The following is a 24700-nucleotide window of genomic DNA, read 5'->3' on the forward strand; positions in this document are numbered from 1 at the left end:
TTCCAGCTGTTAAAACAAAGGACCCCTGACTCATCAGCTATGGGCATATTTGTCACAATCATCCAAAGAGAGGATGTGCATTTCTACTTTCCTGTCATCTTTGAAATTAAGTTCCTAACATTAGTTAGAAGCCAGAGCTAAGAATGTGTTAGACCCGTGTGCTCCTTTGAGCTAACCTCATTCTGTTTCCCAGTCATAATGGTGTGAATAACATTTTTAGGTTCTACATAGCTGTTTGATCTGTACAAGGGACCAGTGCAGGCATGTGGGTGGCTCCATGTGAACGTGTCTCCATTATTAGGAAACAACACAGCTCAGGTGGATGTGATTCTGATAGTGGTGAATACAAAGGACAGGAACATTGGTTTTAATTCAGTTCAGTTTTCGTAATTCCCACTTTACCTTTAGATCAAAAGAAAACATGTCTCTAAATAACAATTACAAATTTGAAGATAATAAATATTTTTAAAAATCTTGTTCCTAGGAAAATACTTTCCTACTCCCTTGTACAGATGACTATCTAAACTTTTTGGTTGAATAATAATTTAAATAGACAATTGATTAATTATTAATTAATTCCTAGCATATTTGTTATTTCATCATTCACTGACCATGGTCTATACCACATTAAGGCAAAATTTAAGCATTCTTCTATTATCCTTTCAAATTGGGGAGCTCTTTTTTAAATTTTTTTAAATTATAGATGGACACAATAACTTGACTTTAGTTTTGACTTTATTTATTTTTATATGGTGCAGAGGATTGAACCCAGTGCATCACACGTGTGAGGTAAGTGATCTACCACTGAGCTACAACTTCAGGCCTGGGAAGCTCTTTACACATAATCAGTTCCTAATTTTTTCCCAGTGCCACTTATTATTTTCTAACAAATGTAATCCAAAACCTTTAAGGTGACCTTCGTAACCCTCTCCTTTCCTGCTACCAGTCCCTTCCCAGGCTTAACTCCCACTATTTCCCTAAACCCACCACACTTGAACTACAAGAAATTGCCAGTTCTTTCCCAAATGGATCCTATACTTTCTTCCTCCTGTTCTTTCTTCCAATCCCTCACCTATTTTTGTCTACTCAAAACCCACATTTTTCCTAATTTCAATCAAATGCCATCTCAAGTTTTCCCCAAATCTTCACCTTCTCCCTTCCAAATTATTACTAGCCTCTTAGTATTTTCCTGGCTCTCATAGTGCTGATCTGAATTGTGTGTATCTTTGTGCATGATTGATTGGTTCTATCTGGTTATAAGCTCTTTAAGAGCCTGTGTTTTCCATCTTGTATCTCCGTCTACAGTAACTTTTACAAGATGTAAAATCTTGTAAAATTTGTAAAAAGCCCAAAAATGTCTAGAGAATTGAATGGGGCTGCTGATCAACAATACATATTCCCACCCACCATTTTGGCAGCTCCATGTTACCACTTAGTTATGCCACCTAGCACATAACACACTTTACAGGCATATGAAACAATAGGTCATCAACCTAAAGGGTATTTTGTTTTTCTTCCTTGTGCTGTGAGTTGATCTTTGATTGTGGAGTAAATCTGCAGGTTTGTGTTACCACCAATAAATTTCTTTTTTCTCCCACCAACTCAGAGTTACATAGAGAAGGTTTTGGTAAAATTGTGTGTGTGTGTGTGTGTGTGTGTGTGTGTGTGTGTGTGTAGTTAGTTAAAATTTTCTAACAATCTTGGCATCTCGATGCTTCGTTAATCATGGATAAGTATTCAAGTTTGATAGTTGGTTAAAAAAGAGATCATTTCTGTATTGAGACTGATTGATTTTTGCAGAATAGGTACTAGAAATAAATATCTTGATCAACCTTTGAGGAACTCACATTTTAACTTTATAAATGGAATAGAAAAATGATCCTACAGAATCCGTACCGCAAATTATCTGGCTTTCAAAAATCTAGACAAATATTTTGTGTTGATTTGTGAGCAATATAATGTATAAGTCAGTCAATTGACAGAATGTGTACCCTCCAGATCTATAGTTTGTAGGCAAAGGCAAATGAGAGCTAGAGCTGCTTCTCATGTTTTATTTGTAATAAAAAGCAAAACTCTGGGTTTTTTTTAATAACTGTCCCTTTATGTTATCATAATGACAAGTTAAAATACAACTTATGACAAAGTATCTGAGTGGTTGACATATTTAAGTCTATATTGCTATGAAGTTATCTTTGTGAAAAAAGAGGCAAATTTTGATGTCACTTATTTTCTGGGTCTTGGCATTTATGATAACTAGGAGATAAAGAACCTCCCTCCCCACCCCCACCACCACAAGATGGTCAGGGTTTATAAACCAAAACTCATCCATTTTAGGATGAGGAGCCCAGGATAAAGGAGAATGGCAAATGAAAGGCAAAGGCAGAAGAAATCCCATTGGCTTAGAATGAAGTTGATGGAGACCAGGAAGATTAACCCTTTCCAACGTGTAATAAGCACACATAATACTCTGTTGATGAACACAGCAGGGCTATGCATCACTGTTTTGGTTCATTACTGGGAGCAGGGTAAAAAGATTCCTGAGGGCTAAGGTAAGTGGGTTTAGTGAAAATGCACCACAAAGACCACAGGGAAAGCTCTGGAAACTGCTGGATCATCAGATCAATAGACTCAAAGATGACTAAGTTAGGTAGCTTTCTGCAGTTTAAACATTTGTGCAGGGAGATCCCCATGCAGTCTTTTATTGACAGCTACAGATCAATGGTAATTTTTGATCATTTTCAACCTACATAAACCTATTGACCCCATGGCCACCTTTGGGGCACTTCAAGTCGTCAAAAATAATCAGAGGAGATGGTGTAAAATTGTCAGACTGCTGAAGACTCCAAGTAGTTTCATGTGTCCCCAGGAGCAGAGTTGAGAGGTTAAAATGTAGTTCAAATTGCCAGCAGAACCTCAACTGGCAGAGTGTTCCAGAGAGTCTTGTCTTTACGCCTCATAAAATGATGAACTGATTTGTGTACCGACTGCATGCATATAAGTTTTAAAAAAAAAGAAAGAAAAGAGACTAAATCTCATCAGAAATATTAAATTGTGAGGAAAGGATTATCTCTAGTGAAATGTTTCTTCCTGATTTCTTTTATGTCACCTTCTTCATCCGCTGCCTATCAAAAACAACAAATATCTCCTAAATTAAAAATGTAAATAGGACATGGAGGTGACATGGGGTGGAGAAAAAGGGAAGCAAATGCAAGTTGATGGCCCACAAGTCAGATATAACAAAAAACAGCTCAACAGCATCAAGAGCAAAGGGAAAGAAAGAGGAAAGAGGAGACTTATTGACTCAGATGGTCTAGAAGGAGAGGAGGGAAGGAAGAAAGGAACTGCGTGAAAAGGAGGAACAAGGAAAAAGAGAAGGAAGAAAGGCAAAGAGAAGGAACAAAAGGAAGGATTTTTTTTTTTCATTTTTTGGTACCCGGAGCTTAACCACTAAGCCACATCCCAGCACTTTTAATTTTTTATTTATATAGAGGGTCTTACTAAGTTGCTGAGGCTGTCTTTGAACTTGCAATCCTCCTGCCTCAGCCTCCCAAGTCTCTGGGATTGGAGGTGTGCACCACAACTCTCAGCAAGAAAATATTTTTTTAAGGAAGACTTTTCCTAGTCAATGGGACAGAATGCTACATCTCTGAAGAAGGAACTACACATAAAATATTTAAGATCCACAGTGCTCAAGCAAAAATTCTGAATTTAAGAAAAACTAATAGCTGAATAGACGAACAAGATACAAACCAATTCACAGAGTGAATTGAATTCAGATTTTGCAGGATTCTAAAATAGCAACTGTTGGTATTGGATATCCATTCAGAAGAGAATACTACAAATTACTTCCTAAAATGAGAAGGAATAAATTGATAAGAATTGTTTTGCCACGTTTAAATTCCCTTTACTTTTTATATGGACTTTACTAATAATCATTGACAAAAAGCATGGGTATTTATAGGTCTGTGTGTGTGTGTGTGTGTATTAGTCACTCTACAGAAAGAATAAATTTTTTATTTTTTTCATATTTTTATTGGTACAATCTAGTTGTACCTAATGGTGGGATACATTGTTACATATTTGTGCATGCACAAAATATAACAATATAATTTGGCCAATATCATTCCCCAGCATTTCCACCTTCCCTCCTCTCCTCCCTTCCCCTGGTTTCTTTCTTTTACTCTGCTAAGCTCTCTTCGATTCGGAATGATAAATCAATATAATATAAGAACTTGTCCTCGATATAATTTCACATTGCAGAAATTCTTCTTTTCATCCCAATATGTGATTAATTCTGCTTTTTAAAGGTAAATATAGACCCGATTAAGCAAAACAACTGTTGTAATCACCCTTTGCAGGGCCATACCTCCCTAAACATTTTCTGTGCTAGACATGAATGAACTTCACAAGATGTGCAGGTCATGTTCTACATTAGATGGTGGAGGTTTTGAGGCCAGGGCATTTTGAATAGTTCTGCTTTCAAGGATCCGAGCCATAAATGTTTATTAAAAGAATCTATAATGAAATCAGTTTTGTTATTTTTTTAATGGTTGCCTGGAGTGTGTTGGATGACTGAATGCCGGTTGTTAATCATTAAGTACTCATGTTACCAAAAGTGTTTGATAGTATTGCCATCTAGGGGCCAAATGGAATTCTCAGCTCTGAAATAAACTGCAATTGAGCAGGTGCTGCTATTGACAATATACATATGTTTTTGCTTTATAGCCCACATGCTTTTCATGTTTCTTATGACAAAAGCTATCTCTAAGTGTTCCCCAACAGCCTACCTTTTTTATATATAATCTGTTAGAGGTGATTACAGTTTGCTTTGGAGCTTATGCTTTTCTTGGCATCTATTACTGAATATTCTGAACAAAGAATTATTCTTTTTTGCATTATTAATCTCCCCCATGTTTGCCCTATTTCCACAGAAAAGGAATCATTTATCAGAAAAGAATGTTTGTAATCAGAACTTGTAGCATCTTCGGATTTAATATTCATTATGGTCATTCGAGTTCTGTGCTATATTTATCTAAAAGACCAATCCAATGTTGTGGAGAAATAAGTTTTTAAATATTTATGATCTAACTTTTAATATTTTAAAAAAGAGAAATTAGTATTTCTGTAAAATTTGTTTCAGAGTCTGGTCGCTTAGTAAATGTTTAAATATTAAAAGATTTCAAGAGGTTAGCATGTAATCTCATAATGGGACTTATTGAAATAGGAAAATTGACTTTCCAAGTTTTTGGATACGTAAAGGAAATTGTATTTTCTCTGCCTGTGATTAACACTAAGAAACATTAACACGGTTGAAACCTATAACCTAGAATATAGGAGAAAAAATTATTAGAAAAATTATTTCTATAATGTTTTGGATTTTTGTCTAACTAGTTTGGAAAATGAATTTGATTTTGCCACCTTCTTTTAGATTTTATCTGAAATATGGATATCCCCAACTTAAGAATTTCCTCACACATAACTATGTCTGATGTTCTTGGGTACCTATCCCCCAAAATAATATCCTCTTCCCCACCTCACATTCCTCCTATCTTGCACACCAAGAAAAGGAGACATTGAAGACTATCACATTCAAGCATGTAGTAAATCAAAGTCAGTTATGCATATTGTTAAGTACAAATATCCTACTAATTCAGTCACAATTTGTTCATCAGTCAGGTGCCATGGTACTTGCCTGTAATCTCAGGGACTCTAGAGACTGAGATGAGAGGATCTCAAGTTTGAGGCCAGCCTTGGCAACTTAGTGAGACCTAAGCAACTTTAGAAGACCCTGTCTCAAAATAAAATCTAAAAACAAAATATAAAACTACCCAATTTTTTTTTGCTCATGATCATTCACATCCAGTGGGGATGGTACACAGCAGACAATGTTAACTTGCACATGTGTGTGTGCTTACCTATACACACATCACTACCCCACTTGCAGACATAATTTCTATCTTAAAGAGACATATCCATCCAGTCCAGATGTGGAAAGAGCACCCCAGGGCCTCTCAAAACATCAAGATTCTTAGCTCTCATATGTTAAATGTTTCTTTCTAAGCAGGGAAAAGAAAAAAATAACCAGGACCCTAATTTTGCTGCCCTTTTTTCTTTTCCTTTAAATCAACAAAAACCTAATTCTCCAAGCCTAGGTAGCAACTTCCTTTGGTATGTTTCATCATTTTAGTTATGGTGCTTTTAAAAAATGAGAATATTTTCACATTCATATTAACAGCGGGCCTCTCTAAGGGTGTTGTTACTTTTATAGTTCAATGGGTTTGTTATTGTTTTTTATGTGTGTTAGTTTTATGGAATTTGTAAGATATAAATGCACACTAAGAGAATGAGAGAGGGAGATGGGGGAGAAGGCGAGAGTTTCATGTATGAACAAATAGCATTGGGGATTAGAGAATTAGGATTGTTCTGGCTAAATCTCCAAACGCTTAAGATTAACCTGGTAGGTAATTATCCCAGTCTCTGACGTGCAACTTGGTCCCACTGATTTTCAATGCAGCTGGATATAGCTGATCTGAGAAAACATAATTTTGTTTTTTTAATTTTTTAACGTTCCTATATCACATTCTGTGGCTTGCAAAAACTGGAAGGGCAAAGAATCTGAGCTGCACTTTCTGGGTATCTAAAATCATATGACATTAATTAATATATTCAGGGTGTTCAACAAAGACAAGGGAAAAGAACCTCACATAATTTTCTTAGTGATAGTTCCAATCTCTGCTATGGTATTTGTGTTGCCGTTGCTGATCTGCTTTGGGGGTATACACAGTTCAGAGAATGAGCATCCAGTCATTATTGTCAGTTTCTGAAAGAAAATTGACCTTTCAACTTTCTTCCAGGGAACAAGCCATCAAGCACACCTGTTTGGGTTAGAACCATTCACAACATATCACATTGGTGTGGTGGCTGTAAACCATGCAGGAGAAGTTTCAAGCCCCTGGACACTGATACAAACCTTAGAATCGTCCCCAAGTGAACTGAGCAACTTCACAGTGGAACAGAAGGAGAATGGCCGTGCATTGCTACTGCAGTGGTCAGAGCCTAAGAGAGCCAATGGAGTGATTAAGGTAATGTCTACCCTGCATACAAAATCATGTTTGGTGTTCTCCAGATAAATAGATGAGCCCTGACATGCCATCAGGTCACTGTGGGAAAACTCCTTTCACAGCCTGTTTAATTCTCCTTGATGGCTCCCCAGGGCACTTAATCATAGATCAGAGAAAACTAGCTCATATAAGTGTGTATTGCTTCCTATGAACCCAACACTGTGCTAAATGCTGTCCATAGATTATCTCATTTAATGCTCACATCAACCCCACCAGGTAGTACCTCTAAACTTCATGAGGCATATAAACCCTAAATAACTCCTCACCCCCACATTGTAAATGATCAAATTGGGATTAGAAGTCAGGAAATCACACCATATCTGAAATTGATTGCTCTTACTGTCATCTGAACTATCCTCCGTAGCTGCTTTCCTAAGCCTTGCCTGATTTTCACTTTGACCAACGTTCACTGAGCAAGTCACATATGTCTGCTTTCTCCCCAATTTCTCTATGAATCCTTGAGAAACAGTCTTATAAGTGTCACATGTGTATTCCAGACTTCTCCAGTACATGCATGTAAAGGAGGTTGCATTTTCTTTAATACCTGCACTCTGATGCTCTGAAACCTCACCCACATGAAAACCACACCTCATCTCCCTTTCTGATGTTCCTCCCCAGGCTCATTGGCAATTCATCTGTCAGCCCACACTCCCGCCTCTACCTCCAGCCTCCTCTGGCCCTTCACCCCCTTCACCTTCCTCCACTACCTTCTGCAGATTGGTTCTGTGGAATCCCTAACCCACAGCTGCTATAGCCACTGCCCTCTCCCCTTCTACTCCTCAAGGTGATAGAGACTCCCATGCTATTTTTACATAGAACAATTAAGACTCAGCTGCAACTTGTAATAAAAAGTTTCCTTGAAAATACAATAGAGAAATAATGTCAGGAAATTACATGCAGCAATAACTCAGAACTAAAACTGGAGCTCACAAGCCCAGCTCTGTCCTTATGGGCCTCTCTGTTAGTTTATTCTGCCTAGCTCCAGTCCTGCTACAACAGAAGCAAGTTGCTTTCCACCAGCCTGCTTACATGTGACAGACACCAGACTTCCCCCACTCTGGGCCAAGAGGCTTGAGCCTAAGGACCCACACCTACAAGTTCCAAACCACAGTCCTAAAGCCCCCACGAGAACCTCTCCTTATCAGTGTTTATTTCCTGTTCCAGGGTCTGCTTCTCCCTAGCATGATTGACACTTGGAATATTGACTCCTCTTACTTTCATTTACATTTCGCCAAATATTTATTGAGCTTCTACTAAGTGCCATGCACTTATTCAAGAGTGAACAAGACAGAAAAGGTCTTGGCTGTCACAGCCCTTATGTGTGTCAGAATAAGAGCGTGGGAGTTTATGAAGCGGGGGGTGGGGGGAGGCAGAAAGGCAAACAGTAAGCTGGTAAATAAACAAACAAGGGAATTTCAGAGAGTGATGGATGCTCTAAAGAGAATTAAATAGAGTAATGTAATTATGCCTGCTCAGGCTATTTTGGAATGGAAAATCATTTGAATTGAGTTGACATTTGAGCTGAGCCCTGAATGACAAGACAGACTCAGTCATGTGAAGATATGGGGGCAAAATATTCCAGACAAAGTGAACAGCAAATATAAGGCCTGAAGGCAGGAATGAACTTGGTGTATTCAAGGAAAGGAAGGAAAGATAGTGTGGGTGAGGCTCTGGGGAGGAAAGAAAGATTTCACTAGAAGAGGCTGGAGTGGTTGGTCAAAGGCAAGTCACATCCAACCTGTGGGCTGTGATGAGGAGCTGGGAATCTATTCCAAGTGCAATGAAAAATTACTGAAGGCTCTAAGTGAAGGAAAAGCATGATCAAATTTATGTTTCTGAAAATCACTCTGGCCACAGTGTGGAAAATAGACTAGAAGAGGACCAACAGGGTTTAAAAGCTATGGGAGAAATTCAGGGAGGATTGCTGATGATCAGAATTAGAGAATTGTGAAGTCAAAAAATGTGAGAGGATTGGAGAGAGATTTAGAAATGGGTTAGTGGACCAGATATGAAGCACAAAGGAAAAAGAGCATTCCAGGATGACTTCTAGGTTTTGGCTTTGAGCCATTTATCAGGAAGGGAAAGTTGGAAGATGAATAGCTTCAAAGGGTCAAAGAGATAGGTAGATATGTACAGGTTTGGCACTCCCAAGAAAGCTCTTCACTGGAATGAATATTTGGAATCCATTAGTAGGTAGTTGGTAGATATGGTGCTGGAAGAGATCAGCTAGGGAGAGAACGTAACTAGTTGCATGAGAGCCCCAGATCAAGCCCAAAGGCAGACAAAATTTGGAGGACTAAAGGAAGAAGAGGATCTAGCAAAGAAGTTTGAAAAGGCAAGGAAGTAGAAGGAAAAGTAGGTGAAAAGAAAGAAAAAATATGCCAAATACTGGTGAGAGGTCAAGTAATAAGGGCAGAGCAGCAACCCTGGGTGTGGGAATGAAGAGGTCACTGTGATTTAACAAGAAGATGAAGCAATGGAATGGGAAACCTGACTGGGATGCCTTCAGGAGAAAATGACAAGGAAGGAAATGAGGACAGCAGCTCATGAGAGAAGTTTAGGCCAGGGGTGTGGCTCAACTGTAGAGCAGTTGCCTAGCATACATGAGGCCCTGGGTTTAATCCCCAGCACCTACACCCCTCATAAAAGTAAAGAAGGTCAGATGAAAAGAAAAGCGTAGAAATGGAACTGTAGCTAGGAGACTGTGGTGTTGAGAAATCTTATTTCAAAAGAGTGAGATACTTTAGTACATTTAAACACTAATGGGAGTAACCAGAAAAGGAGATGCATTGGCGATGCAGGAGATGAGGATAATCACAAGAGTGAAGTTGATAGGAAGGGGAAGGGGCCAGATGTAGAGCTTGGGTAGCCTTTAATAAAGACACGGGTACTTCACCCATGCCCAAAGGAACAAAGGTCCACACAGAAACCCCTCAACTTATGATGGGGTCACATCCAGATAAACCCATCATTTGTTGAAAATACTGGTAAATTGAAAATGCATTTACTACACATAACCTACCAAGCTGAGCCTAGCCCATGTCAAGTGTGCTCAGAACAGTAACATTAGCCTACAGTTGAGCAAAATCATCTCATACAAAACCTATTTTATCACAGAGCAACTGTGTGATTTACTGAATACCACATTGAAAGTGAAAAGCAAAATGGCTGTATGGGCGTACTTTCTCACCAACAAAAAGTCACAAGTTGAACTGTCATAAGTCAGGGACCATCTATAGTATAAGTCTAGATTCACGGAGGTACTAATATATAACATGAGAACATTCTTTCTAACTTCTTCTGCTCTCTCAATAAAATATGTGGTCATGTCAGCTGCCAACTGTGAGGGAGGGAAAAGGGTATTGGCAGTTCATGGGGAAAGAAGACATAAAATAACAACTTTGAGAAATGAGAGGCAAACCATAGGGGAATAAAATAGGATTACAATTTGGCAATCGCCTATTGAAAATTTATGGTAAGAAATTTAAAGTGAGGCCAGTCAGCACGGGTATTAGTAAGCTTTCTGTCACTACAAAGAAATACAGGAGGCAATTAACTTATAAAGACAAAGGGGTTATTTTGGCTCATAATTCGTGAGGTTCAAGATCAGGTCCACGGACCCATATCCTTGGGCCTCTGGCAAAGATGGGAAAAGTAGGTGAATGGGGTATCCCATCAAGGTGGGAAAGCATGGCAGGGCAAAATTGCTCCCATCATAAGCCAGGAAACTAAGAAAGGAAGAGGAAGAAACTGAGGTGCTGCTATTCTCCTCCAAAAGTACACCCCTCATGACTAGAACCCCTCAAAAGGCCATACCTCCTAAATTTTCTTCTACCTCCCAATAACACCACCCTCAAGACCCAAGCATTCAACACATCAACCTTTGGGGATTACTTATCAAACCATAACAGTGCATTTGAATTTTTTTCTCCACATACCATACAGGGGCTTGAGCATAGAGGGAGAGCTGAATTTAATATTTATTAGAGATTTGTCAGATGACTAGCAGGGTTCACAATGGGGTCCAGGGAGCTTTAGGTGCTTGTGAGTTGATGGTGGAATTTAAGTACCCTCCAAAAAATATTCTATCCTCCATACCCTGGGACCCCCAACAAGAAAATCACACCAAAATATGATAGTCCAACATAAATAGATTTCCAAAATTTGAGCTTGTTTAATCTTCAATAGCATTTAAGGATATTAACAATCCAGCCTAAGCTAAGCTTCTTCAGGAAGCACCAAACTGTATGTGCATTCTAGGAGATTCTGATGTATCCTGTCTCCTCTTAAGACTCAACATCATAGGGCAGCATCTAAGGAGTGTGTCCTAACTCTCAGGTGTGTTGAAACAGGAAAGGAGTGACAAACCACTACTCAAATGCATCTCCATTCACATTTAGTTACTTTCCTTTTCTGCCCCCTCCAAAACAAAAAAACAATGAATAATGCAGAGATGAAGACTTGCGCTACATTTGTATAATGAGCATTCAGATGTTTTTCCCCAGAGCAATAGAAATTTGTCCCCTAAGAAGCTATCTGTACTTCCATGACCTGTGAGAGGAAACAGGGTGGATATTTCCATCTCCTTGTCATCAAAGTAATTTATGTGCATGCATGTGTATTATATATCCATATAGAGATTTATACATGTGTATAACATGTATCACACACACACTTTTTCAATCATGACACCTTGTAATAACCAATGATTGAGCATTACAATTTCACTTCCTAAAAAATGCCATGGGTGGTAGACAATTTAGAGAGAACTTACTTTCTCTAATCAGGATGAGATCAGAAGCACATAGTATCTATAAAATAGGAGATTTGAATATTCTTCCCTACTTTTAAAAAATGAAAATAGGTGAAACCTCATGGTAACTATTAGGTCAAGAATAAGATTCAATAGCCTTAGGTTTATTTAAATGCTTACTGTTATCCAGCTGTTTTTAAAAAAAAGTGTTTTTCTCTTTCGGTGGACCTTACATTAACTGAAAAAGATCACGTTTCCACAATTAATATCAGAATGTTTCTACTAGATTAGGGTCATCAAGATGAGGAATAAGGTGGGTAAAGTCTTAAAAGGAGCTAAGTAGCTACACCCAGAAATCACATACTACAAATTATTATCTTTGCTTCTCTCTCTTCCTCCTCCAGAAATACAACATCTTTAGTGACACTGTCCTGGAGTACACTGGTTTGAGTCGTCAGTTTCTCTTCAGACGCCTGGATCCCTTCACTGTCTACACCCTGACCCTGGAGGCCTGCACCAGGGCAGGCTGTGCCCACTCAGCACCCCAGTCTCTCTGGACAGAGGAAGCCCCTCCAGACTCTCAGTTGACTCCTACAGTCCAGTCTGTGGAATCCACAAGTGTAGAGCTGAGCTGGTCTAAGCCTGTTAACCCAAATGGAAAGATAATTCGTTATGAAGTGATTCGCAGATGCTTCAAGGGAAAGGCTTGGGGGAATCAGACAATCCAGGCCAATGAGAAAATTGTTTTCACAGAATATAATTCTGAAAGGAATGCATTTATGTATAATGACACAGGTTTGCAACCATGGATGCTGTGTGAATATAAAATTTGCTCTTGGAATTCAGTGGGACATACCTGTAGCTCTTGGAATGTGGTAAGGACATTGCAAGCACCTCCAGAAGGTCTCTCTCCACCTGAGGTATCCTATGTATCTATGAATCCCCCCAAACTACTGATTTCCTGGATCCCACCAGAACAGTCTAATGGTATCATTCAGTCTTATAGGCTTCAAAGGAATGGAATGCTCTATCCTTTCAGCTTTGATGCTGTGACTTTCAATTATACTGATGATGAGCTGCTTCCTTTTTCCACCTACACTTACACAGTCCAAGCTTGCACGAGTGGAGGCTGCTCCACCAGCAAACCCATCAACATCACAACTCCTGAGGCTGCTCCATCAGGAGTCAGCCCTCCGGTTCTTCAGGTCATTAGCGCCAGTCAAATAAATGCATCTTGGTCACCACCATCAATTCAAAATGGAAAGATCACTAAATATTTGCTTAAATATGATGGTAAGGAGTACCTTGCAGGGCAGAGCTTGTCCCTTCTGGTTTCCCATCTGCAGCCTTATACTCAGTACAATTTCTCCCTTATAGCCTGCACAAGTGGAGGATGCACAGTTAGTGTGTCAAAATCCGCCTGGACAATGGAGGCCCCACCAGAGAACATGGATCCCCCAGCATTGCAAGTTACAGGCTCAGAATCAATAGAAATCACCTGGAAACCCCCAAGAAATCCAAATGGCCAGATCAGAAGTTATGAACTTAGGAGGAATGGAACCATTGTGTACACTGGCCTGGAAACTCGCTATCATGATTTCACCCTTACGCCAGGTGTGGAGTATGGCTACACAGTGACTGCCAACAATAGCCAAGGGGGTATTTTGAGTCCACTTGTCAAAGATCGAACCAGTCCTTCTGCACCCTCAGGCATGGAACCACCAAAACTCTATGCCAAAGGCCCCAGGGAGATCTTAGTGAATTGGGACCCTCCAGTGAGAACAAATGGCAATATCATCAATTATACCCTCTTTATCCGTGAGCTGTTTGAAAGGGAAACAAAAACTATACACATAAACACAACTCGCAGTTCTTCTGGCACACAGTCATTCACAGTAAAGCATCTAAAGCCATTTCACAGGTAGGTAGCCAAACTTGGTATTCTGAGAGCAACTCACTGTCCTCCCTATTGTGTGAGCCCTTGGTCAGTTCTAATGGAAACACTAAAAGCAAGATATGTGATGTCCCCAACTCCTGTCCACTTAACCATCTATAGCGGACAAAGCATGTCCTCATCCCAACCAAAGTCTGCTGGCATAACCTCTGGAAAGCGGAATTCTTGCAGGCAATATTGAGGGTCAATTTTTCAGAAATGTTTGTAGCTCATCATCCTGTCTAGAACAAGGTGTGCAGAGATGGGATCGGTTCCCCAAATTGAGTCCCTCCTGAAAATATGCAGGACCTTGAACAGTTCTTAGAGCCCCACTGGGGCTACCTGACCCAGGCTGTGAATAGAATGAGGTATTAAAGTACAAAAAGGTACCAGCCACTGATATCTATTACCAGCCAGATTTTTACAGAACCAAAATGTGTTTTGGGGACAGCCCTTCTTATCTAATCCAGCACTTCTTTTGGGGATAATGAGGCTCTTAGGACAATTTCCCTGCCCACTTCAGGACTCCCTCCATCTTAATCTCATGACTTCTCTGTACCACATTTCTAGCTCATGTTTTCCTGTTTGGGGTCTAAGACAAGCATGGAAGGATTTTGCTCCCTACACAAAGGAATCTTGCCACCAGCCCTGTTCCCATACCTTAAATAATTGCTTGACATTTTCCCCTATCATATTTTAAGTAACTCACATCCTTAGACAGAAGGGTAATAAAAGGCATTTATGCTTAAAATTTAGTAAAATGAACAGAACCACTTAAAAAAATTAAAGGCTGAGTGTTGATTTTCATCCTCCATAGGTAAAATAGAGTTTATTAGTAATCTGATGTGTAGACCAGATATCCGCCATAATTATCTCTGATATATAGATCTATTTAAATGAAACATTCATGGTCTTATGCATCTACTCATGACAATTATTTAGGGTCATATTAAATATTAAACAGTAATTAAAACTTCTCAGGTATCCTCCATGCCTAATCCACATGCTGTGTGAGTTGACTTTTATCCTGCTCTTGGCATTAAAAAGGCCCATGTTAGCTGCAGAGATAGACCCTTTTTATCAGCTTCCTCTTCACTTGATTGTATATGCAAGTTTCAAAAATCATAACTTGCTCCCTCTTTAAAACTGTCATTCAAAAAGAATTTTAGAGAAGAAAATGGTTTTCCAGATGTGAGAGGGACACTTTTTCCAGACTAGAAAAGAAAAATTTTGATTAATCTGATAATCCTAGCAGTGACATGTAAGGACACATAAGAGGTCTCTTCATTATCCACTCTAAGTTATAACACCAGTGACATAAAACAGAATATCATTGCTATATAAAGTGGAAGGTCATGCAGGTTTGGGGGGAGTTGTGGATTTTAGAGCACATTAATATTTACTAGATATTGCGAATTAGTGTGTCCACCTTTACACACCCACAACTGATCAGTAGGAAGTAGTCTTGGAATGCCCTAGTACCAGAAAGAAACTGATCCAGGATTTAAAAACTACCACAGTTAATGCAGAAAGTGAATCATCCCTATGTGCAGAATCAAAATTGACTTCACAGAATTGGTAAGAAGTCATATCTGCCACATACAGCTATGAATTTATTCACCAATAAACTGATCATTCCATCACAGTGGGGGCGGGTAAGAAAGGAGAGAGAGGGGATAAGAAGAAGAAAAGGGGAATGAAAGAAGTCACAAAGGAATCTTCAAGTATAATTGAGAAGACAAAATGTGAAACAGAAAGCAAGAAAACAGCAGTCAGTGATTAGAGGAACAAAGAGGAAAGATAGAAGAGGACAAGGCAGAACCAAAAGAAATAACGGGAGAAAGAAAGGTGGCTGAGTGTTGAGGGATAATTAGGAGTGTCATAAAATCAATGGGGCAGGGGAACAGAGAAAAAAGTGCTGCTTTGCAGCCACAGGCACTGAACACTAACCAAAGTCCCTTTTGTTGGAAGGGAAAAATCCCTGTTATGTAAATAGACCTTTCCAAGTGGCCGAGACCAGCTATGAGGCAAAACATAATTGATTAGTTGAGTTTAACTGGATGGTGATAAGGTGTCTCCATGATGGATAATCTAGTGTGTGGCTGGGTTAACTTTGGCCCCAAAAGGTCCTTGTGTGGTGTAAGAGGGCCTGTTTTAAGATGTCAGGTATCAGGTGAGGGGATTTATTACCACTGAGACCTTAACACCATGATGTTCCTTCATGACCTGGAAGCATTCCCAGGGAATCACTCAGTCCTGGCTGCAGTAGGAGGAGTCCCCAGCTGCTGAAATGGGTCCCTATTCCCCAAGTTGCATTCTTCATTGCTATGTTAAGTAATTTTGCAGAGAATCAGAATTTTCATGCTGGAAAGAATCTTGACAGTTTATTTATTCCATACAGCTCTCTTTAGAGGAGGAATTGTGCCATCCAAACAGATGAGAATCTTTCCTTTAGTTTGGAAAACCAAAAGGATTTAAAATGTTCATGTAGGGCTGGGGAGATAGCTCAGTTGGTAGAGTGCTCGCTTTGCAAGCACAAGACCCTGGGTTTGATCCCCAGTACCAAAAAAAAAAAAAAAAAAGATAAAATGTTCATGTTCTTCTTTAAAAGAGTTAGTTATATTTAAAAATAAATGTAAATTTGTCTTTCTTATGAAAACACTGTTGTTAGTCATCTGTAATACTGTCTTGTGTCCTGAAGGTATGAAGTACGAATTCAAGCCTGTACTACCCTGGGATGTGCATCAAGTGACTGGACATCCATCCAGACCCCTGAGATTGCACCTCTGATGCAACCTCCTCCACATGTAGAGCTACAGATGGCCCCAGGGGGATTTCAGCCCACTGTTTCCCTTCTGTGGACAGGACCACTCCAGCCAAATGGAAAAGTTTTATACTATGAATTGTACAGAAGACAAATAGAAACTCAGCCTGGAAAATCCAATCCAGTCCTAACCTACAATGGAAGCTTAAATACATTTATGGATTCTGAACTATTGCCTTTCACAGAGTATGAATATCAGGTAAGAAATGGGTTTCACCAACCATTCAAACTGAGATTGTGTGTACCCATCAGGGTCTGCCTGTAAAAATTGCCTGCAATTTGAAAAATTACTTAATGTGATCTTAAGGATAGTGATAATATTCTTTAAATTTTTTAAGCAGTAAATGAGGGAGGAAAGACCATATTCATTTGCCTTCTTCATTTCCTTAGTTCTTGATCCATGTGATATATGCTTATTTTTTCTACGTCAATTTCAAGTGAAGTATTTGCATTTCTCATTAATGAAGTGGTTTCTAACATTCAACATCTCTCTGTCAGTGCTGCCTTGGTAGAAGATGCTCCTTGTGAAAAAGATCTCTTTGAAAATAATTCATTAATTTTTTTTTCTTTTCTTTTTTTCAGGGTTGGGGATTGAACCCAGGGCCTTGTACTTGCAAGGCAAGCACTCTACCAACTGAGCTATCTCCCCAGCCCAATTCATTAATTCTAATAAAACAAAATCTAATTGTGAACATCTCTATCCACTGTGCTCAAAAAACATGGAGTGTCAAGATAAGTCTAAAGGGATATAACTAACCTGCACATGGGGATGAAGCAAGTTTTGTATAAAGATGGCATAAAAAAGACCTTGCCTATCTTTAAAAGGCCAAGTATTAAAGATAAAAACATGCATGTGCATTTTTCTTGTAGTAGCAACCTCATTTGCTATAAGGGAAAAATGGTTCCTCTTACCTTTGGTTTAGACTTATTGGGAGACCCCACCAGCATGTCATGCAGTCTCCTTGCCATGTTGGTGGGCATAGGAGCCACACTCAGCCCTTCAGACTCAACTTGGGATTGATATTGAGCAACGTCACTCAGAATTTTAAAAGAAGGGGATGAGAAATCCTGATAAAGTACCCCTCACCTCAATTTAGAAGTTTTCCTTTTCCCTGTTACCTTCCTATCATGATTCTTCAAGTGTTCTTTGAATTCTGTATGCTCCCAGTATATACTCTTCTGCTTAAGTGAGAATCATGTCCTCTTACAGTCAAAGGAAGCTTGCTGATTGGTGCAAGCACTGTGTGGCAGGCGCAATACCAAAAAAAAATTCTAAAACAGGAAAGTGCACCTCAAAATGTTTATCAAAAGGCTGGGGATGCAGCTCAGGGGTAAAGTGCTTGCCTAGCATATGTACCGGGAAAAAAGCTTATCATAACAAGAAATAATAAAATCACCAAGTGGACAGACATATGGTGAGCAAATAGATGAGTAGGATTAGATATAACATTTTTAAGCTTGAAAAAAAAATATGTTTTAGGTCAGTAGTATATGAGACAAATTACCCAATGATGTTAGTAAGAATCAAAAATGTAAATAGATTCTTTAATTTTTTGGACAAATACACAGATAGAAATTCATAATTTCTTGTTTGCAATTCCAAATCTAAAAATCTCTTAAAAACAAAATTTCGCTTTCTTTGGTTAGGCATAACTCCTTTGGCAGCAAAGCCCAATCTAAATAGACTATTTAAAGTATTCATTTATTCCACTTGCATGTGAATATTTATATTTTACTGCAGAAATATCACATTTTTTATAAGGTGACTAACCACATTACACTGGCAATATTGCAAAATATGCAGTAGATACATCTTATTACCTTTCTGAAATCTTATTAAAAAAATTATTTTAAAACACATCAGGCTCCAAGGGATTAGGATAAGGATTGTGGCTTATGTTGTGAAGGAAAAAAATACCTATTGATGCCACAGTAGGAAACAGAATACTGTTAGAAACAGTCAGGACCTATGTGGCCATCTCTTTGTTCTTTTCTTGTTATCTTTACTGAAAAGTGTCAAGTTATCAAAGATTCCTCAGTTCTCAATTATCTCTTCTCCCTTATGAATAAAAATGTACCTTTGTGAGAAAGATGGAATTGACATGAAATCTTTGGCCCAAAATTTCCATGACCCAGCTGAATGCAAACCAGTGATGACAGCATTCTGGGCATGGTGTCATGTCCCTGGGATATCTATCGGGCATATTTTCTGTAGCAGTCTCATCTCACTTGTCTAAGGAATGGTAAACTCCAAACATGTGTCTTATCTGTAGTAAATTTCTTATCAGGAGCTAAGAATGATCAAGGGACCCACATTTCAGAGGGGTGGCAAGTTAAGACTCTGAGGCTGTGCGGTCTCTTTTGTAACTGTTTTTATCAGTTCTGCATCATAGATCTCCTCCATACTCCTCTCACCCAAATGAAAGCATTTCATTTGGTTTTCAGAACGAACTGATCTTCAAATGAGTATTTATTAACTAATCCTCTGTTGTTACAATATAAGGATAGAGAGCCGGGTTGTGGGGTTGGAGCCTATCAGACCCAGTTCTTGTGAAAAATGATATTTTGAAAAGCAGAGATTAAATGCTGAAATAAATGAACTAGATTATTAGATTTATCTAGCCTGTGTAAATGATGAACTTTTATGGACCCTGAGTAATTCCATGAAAGTCATTGAGGAAGCTATATACTAAAGGAATTTGTTTTCCCCTTAACAAAAGAGTATTTTGTCTGTAAGATGAATTTGCATTGCTTTCAAAGCCACTTGAGGGTCCCTCAAGTTGCATTTGAGGAAACACCTTCATTGTCCTAGACACAATCTGTTTAGTTAACACCTGACAGTGATTTGAATCGTCTGCAGAGGATTGTGTTGTTAAGGTAATTTGTATCTTTGTAGGGACTTAAAACAAGAGAGCTGAGAAACTCCCAGAGGTGTGGGACTATCCTTCAGAAGGGTGACGCTGCTCTGTCACTGAGAGGGTAGCCATCCCCATGATGTGCCCTGAGTGTCAGAAGTGGCACCTTCCTACACTGCACTGCATCATTGTATTCACTTCTGGTTTGGGGTTCAGTCATCGTTGTTGTTAAAGGCAGCTGCTAAGTGTTGAGAGCAGTGATGTAGGATAGGGGAGAAGTTACTGAGATCAGGATTGTCTGATGCCCTCATGGCTGTGGCATGCCTGGTTCCTGGGAATGTTTCTGTGCCAGGGCACAGGATACCTAGCTGCTGTGGCAGTGACCCGCATGAGGAGGCTCTGTGCAAGAGTCCTATCAGTTCTAACCTTGATCTCAGGCACACAGCTCCCAGGAAAGAAGGAATTCTTATCCTAGACAACCACAATGTTTCACCAGTTCCATTTCTCCAGTTCCTGACTGCCTTACAGTAACTTTAAACAATGGACTTTCTTGAGAGCTACACAAAGCTCCTAACATTGCACTTTGCAACTATGGATTGCAACTATGAAAAGCTACATAGGATGTCCTAGTTTCTGTAACTTTCCTGAATACAAAGATTAATGGTTGCATAGTCTTTAACCTGATAATGAGACATATATAAATAAAGATTGTTGGCATAACTCTTTAGACCTGCATCTCCATCAGAGGGCAGGCTCCACCTGATCCCAGCTTAATCTGCAAGATTTGTGTCTGTGAATCTTTATTTTCCAATCCCCCTTTGCCCCTTGCCAGACTGGAGAGTTTTGTCATGCTGGTCGCAGGAGCTATGATTCAGTTACATGGGAGAAAAAGGCAGCATTCTCTAGTTTAAATTAATGCATCACAGCAGTTGTTCTGTGACAGAAAAGAATAGAGTGTAGTTAAGTTCTGACAGACAGGAGGGTCAGGAAATATCTGAAGAAGTGGACGGTTACAGAGAAAGGGGGAACCACTCACTGTAGAAGACCATAGAGGTCAAGGGTTAACATGTCACTCACCTCACAAAAATTCTCATAACCAACGAGGTAACTGGTTCATTTGAAAAAGTCATGTTATATCACACCACCTTTTTTTCAGTAGCACCTCAATTTTCAATGCCCCAAGGTAGGTTCCTAGTAGAGAAGGATTACCCAAAGAGCTTGTTCAAAGTGCAGATTCCTGAGAGGAGGAAAGGATGAAGGAACTTCAGCAGCTCAGGTGGTCCATGACACTTTTTTAAAAAAAGCATATTTCCCCAGAGTAGCAGTACCCCATTTAAGCTTGAATTTTAGGTTCCTGGCCCTGACTGCATGTTAGAATCACATGGGGAACTATGACAATATTCCTCATGATACCCAGGCCCCACCCCTCTGGAGTTCTTATTCCTGGATGAGTTCAGTCATCCCAGAAGTTCAAAAGGTCCCCAGGTGGTCCTAATGTGCAGTCAGGGTTGAGAATCCTTATTGTAAACTGTTGTAATGTGCATTACCTGGAAAAGTGAAGCCAGCTCCTTATACACACCTAATTTGCTGTGACAATAATGATTAGTATTCTATTTACCTTGGTCTATCCATAGTTTTACTGTTTTTTTGTTTAGTTTTGTTTTTAGACAGGGTTTTTCTATGTTGCTTAGACTGCATTCAAGCTTATCTTCCAGTCTCAGCTTCCCAAATAACTGGGATTACAGGAGTACTAAAAGCCAAAGTGAGTGCCTTTATTATAAGTGCTGGGATTGAACCCAAGACTTCACACACATTAGGCAAGTGCTCTACCACTGAGTTACATCTCCAACCCTATAACTTTCTTAAAGAAAAATTCTATTGTCTTATTTGAAGCTACAGAAGAGGACAGAATATATTATCTGGGAAGTTTATGTCTCAATCAAATAATTTATTTCTTTCCCTCTTGGATTTTCTTTGGTCGTGGCCACCATTGTTTTATTTTGTCTTGCTTCTAACTCAAGAAGCCTGATTTTTTGTGGTAAGCATTAGCATCATTAAAAACAGAGCACTTTTCTAAGTTGGGTCATTTCAGCACAATATCTAGAATTTCTAGTTGCTGAAGGACTAAACTCTGAAGGATAAGTTTTCATAAAACCTGTAAAGTTGGAATTTTGAGTCAAAAAATTTGGAAGTGTGTTTACTTCATGAGGACACATGGGTTACTTTGTAGAGCAATGTAGTGCCACACCTATTAGAAAACTCGCTCTGTTTCAAATGTAATTTACCAAGATCTAATTCTTAAACAACACTGTGTTTTCACACATAAGTAAGATGCTTCTATAGTAAATGAAATCCTTCCAGTGCAAAGACATTTTCCTTAAATGAAGACCACAGGTTTATTCAGCAGTGCTACAGAATATTTACAAACCAAATATGATTTTATCCACAGACTATTCAATTATGTCTTCAATCCTTTCAAAATTGTGCTGTACTACTATATATAATATACAGCTTCCTTATGGTTTGGATCTTAAGTGTCCTCAAAAGTTCACGTGTTGAAGACTTGGTCCCTAGGGTGGATCCTTTAAAAGAGGTGGGGCCTAGTTGAAAGAAGGAAGTTGGTGGGTGCTTGCCTGCAGAGGGTATATTGGTGCCCTGGTCCTTCTTTTCTCTCTCTTCCTGGCTTCCATGAGGTAAGCCTATTTTCTCTGCCCATTTGTCCCCTGCTGTGATGATGTATCTCACTATGGGTCCAAAAGCAATGGAGCCAACCAACCATGGGCTTTTGGAAAACTCAGAAACTTTAAGCCAAAACAGTTCTTTCCTCTTTAAAAATTATTTATCTCAAATACTTTGCCACAGTAGCTGAAAGTTGACTAACACAGAAAATTTGTATCAATAAGTGGGGTGGTTGCTGTGACTATACCTGACCCTGTAGTTCAGAAACCTTGAACTGATTCACAGAAGGAGTTTGAAAAGGCTTGAAAAAACCAGCTAGAAAATGCTTGGAATGAGATAAGGGTAGCATACTGGACAATTCTAGTGTAATCTTAGAAGTCTAAAATGCCGATAGGAATGTTGACAGTAAAGACTGTGCTCATGAGGTTTCAGATAGGAATGAGGACTAATGGGAACTGAACTAGAGGCCATTCATATTACATTTGGCAAAGAACTTGTCTACACTTTTTCCAAACCCTGAGACTGTGTGAGGCTGAATTTAAAGATGAAAGACTAACTAATCTAGTAGAGGAAAATTCAAGGCAGCGCAGTATTCCGGCAGTAGCCTGCATATTGCTGGCAGATTTTAGTCAGGTTTACAGTGAGAATTGGGAGCAAGAAACAGAGCAGAAAGATTTGAAAAATTTGCCAGAAAGGGAACTTTAAAGTTGTGGCCAACCAGGATGTAGATGCTAAAAAAAGAACAGCCCATTAAAAAGAAGTCAAGTACTTTGCATTGGTACAAAAGGAAAGATGACTTGAGAGCAACTCAGGAATTAGCAAGAACCCATCCATGAAAGGCTCAAGTGTTAATTCATTTCAAAGACGTTGCTTTGAGAAGAAAGTGCAGAGTGGCCTGTTTGGAGTATCCTGCCTGCTCAGGTCCACTTAGGAAATTATTTCTCTGGGACTCCTTTCCCTATATTTAGTCATCCAGGCACTCAGAGGAGGCTCCAGCAGTGTTTTAAGTGGGTTTGGGTACAATTTCTGCTGGCAGCAGACTGGTGTCATGTAATGCTGGTTTTAACAAACAGGAAGAATGCAATGATTTGTTCATCTCAAACTTTTTGTCACAATGATGTAAAGCCGACTGTCACAACCTCCAAATTCTGTGAGGGAAAGTTCTTAATTATTCAGCTAGCAAATTAGGACAGTAGTCTCCCCACAGGCTTCAAGAGAGATCTGGATGTGAGTCTTACTTCATGTTTCAGTTTCTTGTGATTTTTTTTGTTTGTTTTTGCATTGCTGGGGATTGAACCCAGAGCCTCACATATGCTCGTCAAGTGCTCTCCCACTGGGCAGCACCCCAGCTTGGCAAGTTTCAATTTTTACCTTCAGGGAGTGAACTGAGGCTAATGAGTAGCTCTCAGTAATTGTGCATTCATATTCATACTCTCGCTTAAGGCAATGACTCACCACGGAGTTGCTGGGGCCTGCCAGGGCTCCCCCTTTCACTGAATCATGCTGTCAGTGACTTAATTAGTTTTCCTGAAACTTCCCCACTTTGACAGATTTTTGCGATAAGCACCCACACACACTCAGGGACTCTGAAGTCTTCTGCTGCCTCATGACTGGATGATTAAGGAGCCACAGGTCAGCCTTAGAGGCAACCCTATGACTCACTCTTCTGATCTTGGGCCTAGTGTTGCAGGAGCTCACACAGGACAGCAGCCTGCTGTCTTCTAACAGATTAGCACTGTTCACAAACAAAAGGATGAAAGGAAGGGTTGTGAGGAATACAGAGGGGGATCCTGATTGTCCCTGCCAAAGGCAGCTGACAGAAGACCACAGGAAGATCCCATGGAGGCCTTCTCTATACCAACTCCCACAAAAGGGTAAAAAATTGTAGGTGATCAGTTAGAAGGGAAAGAAGTGGGGATAGCAGTTCTAGTCTTAGATGCTTGAGCAAATTAATCTCTCTGGGCATTCCTGTGTCTTAGTTCAGGCTGTTAGAATATCATAGGCTGGGTGGCTTAAACAACCACCATTTATAGTTCTGGAGGCTAGGAAGTCCGAGGTCAGGACACCTGTAGGTCCTGTGCCAGGTGAGGGCCACTTTCTGGTTTGCAGATAGCGATAGCGGTCCTCTCATTGTAGCTTCACAAAGCAGGCAGGAGGGGAGGGAGGAGGAAGGGCTCCCTCTAGTGTCTTTCTCTTCTTTTAAGGACTTTAATCCCATTCATGAGGGCTCCATGAGCTAATTACTGCCTAAAGGCCTTATCTCCAAATATCTTCACATTTGGGATTCAACACATAAATATGTGGGTCTCAGCCATTCGGTCCATAGCCTTGGTGTACATAGAAAAGCTCCCTCCAGTTCTTAAATTGATGGGCCAAGCGGGGGTTTTTAGAAATTCTGATCAAACTTGATCTTCTCTTGATTAGTTTTTGTAATCTACAGTTTGTAAAACCTGACAACAAATCCTTATCGAAAGCAATTCGATTCGCTAGTAGTATTTAACCTTAGGTGTGTTGATACAGTGATGCAAATGATTG

General features: G+C 39.5%; 1 protein-coding gene across 1 annotated transcript in view; it reads left to right on the top strand.

The window, feature by feature from the left end:
• The window catches only part of Ush2a (usherin), a 746720-nt gene that overhangs the window by 680673 nt on the left and 41347 nt on the right, over positions 1 to 24700 (top strand). Inside the window, exons 61-63 of the mRNA XM_047521110.1 lie at positions 6855 to 7082; positions 12279 to 13795; positions 16509 to 16830. Of these exons, the coding sequence (XP_047377066.1) occupies positions 6855 to 7082; positions 12279 to 13795; positions 16509 to 16830 (2067 nt within the window). The remainder of the gene's footprint in view (positions 1 to 6854; positions 7083 to 12278; positions 13796 to 16508; positions 16831 to 24700) is intronic.

Source organism: Sciurus carolinensis, chromosome 12, assembly GCF_902686445.1.
Source record: "Sciurus carolinensis chromosome 12, mSciCar1.2, whole genome shotgun sequence".
NCBI lineage: Eukaryota > Metazoa > Chordata > Mammalia > Rodentia > Sciuridae > Sciurus > Sciurus carolinensis.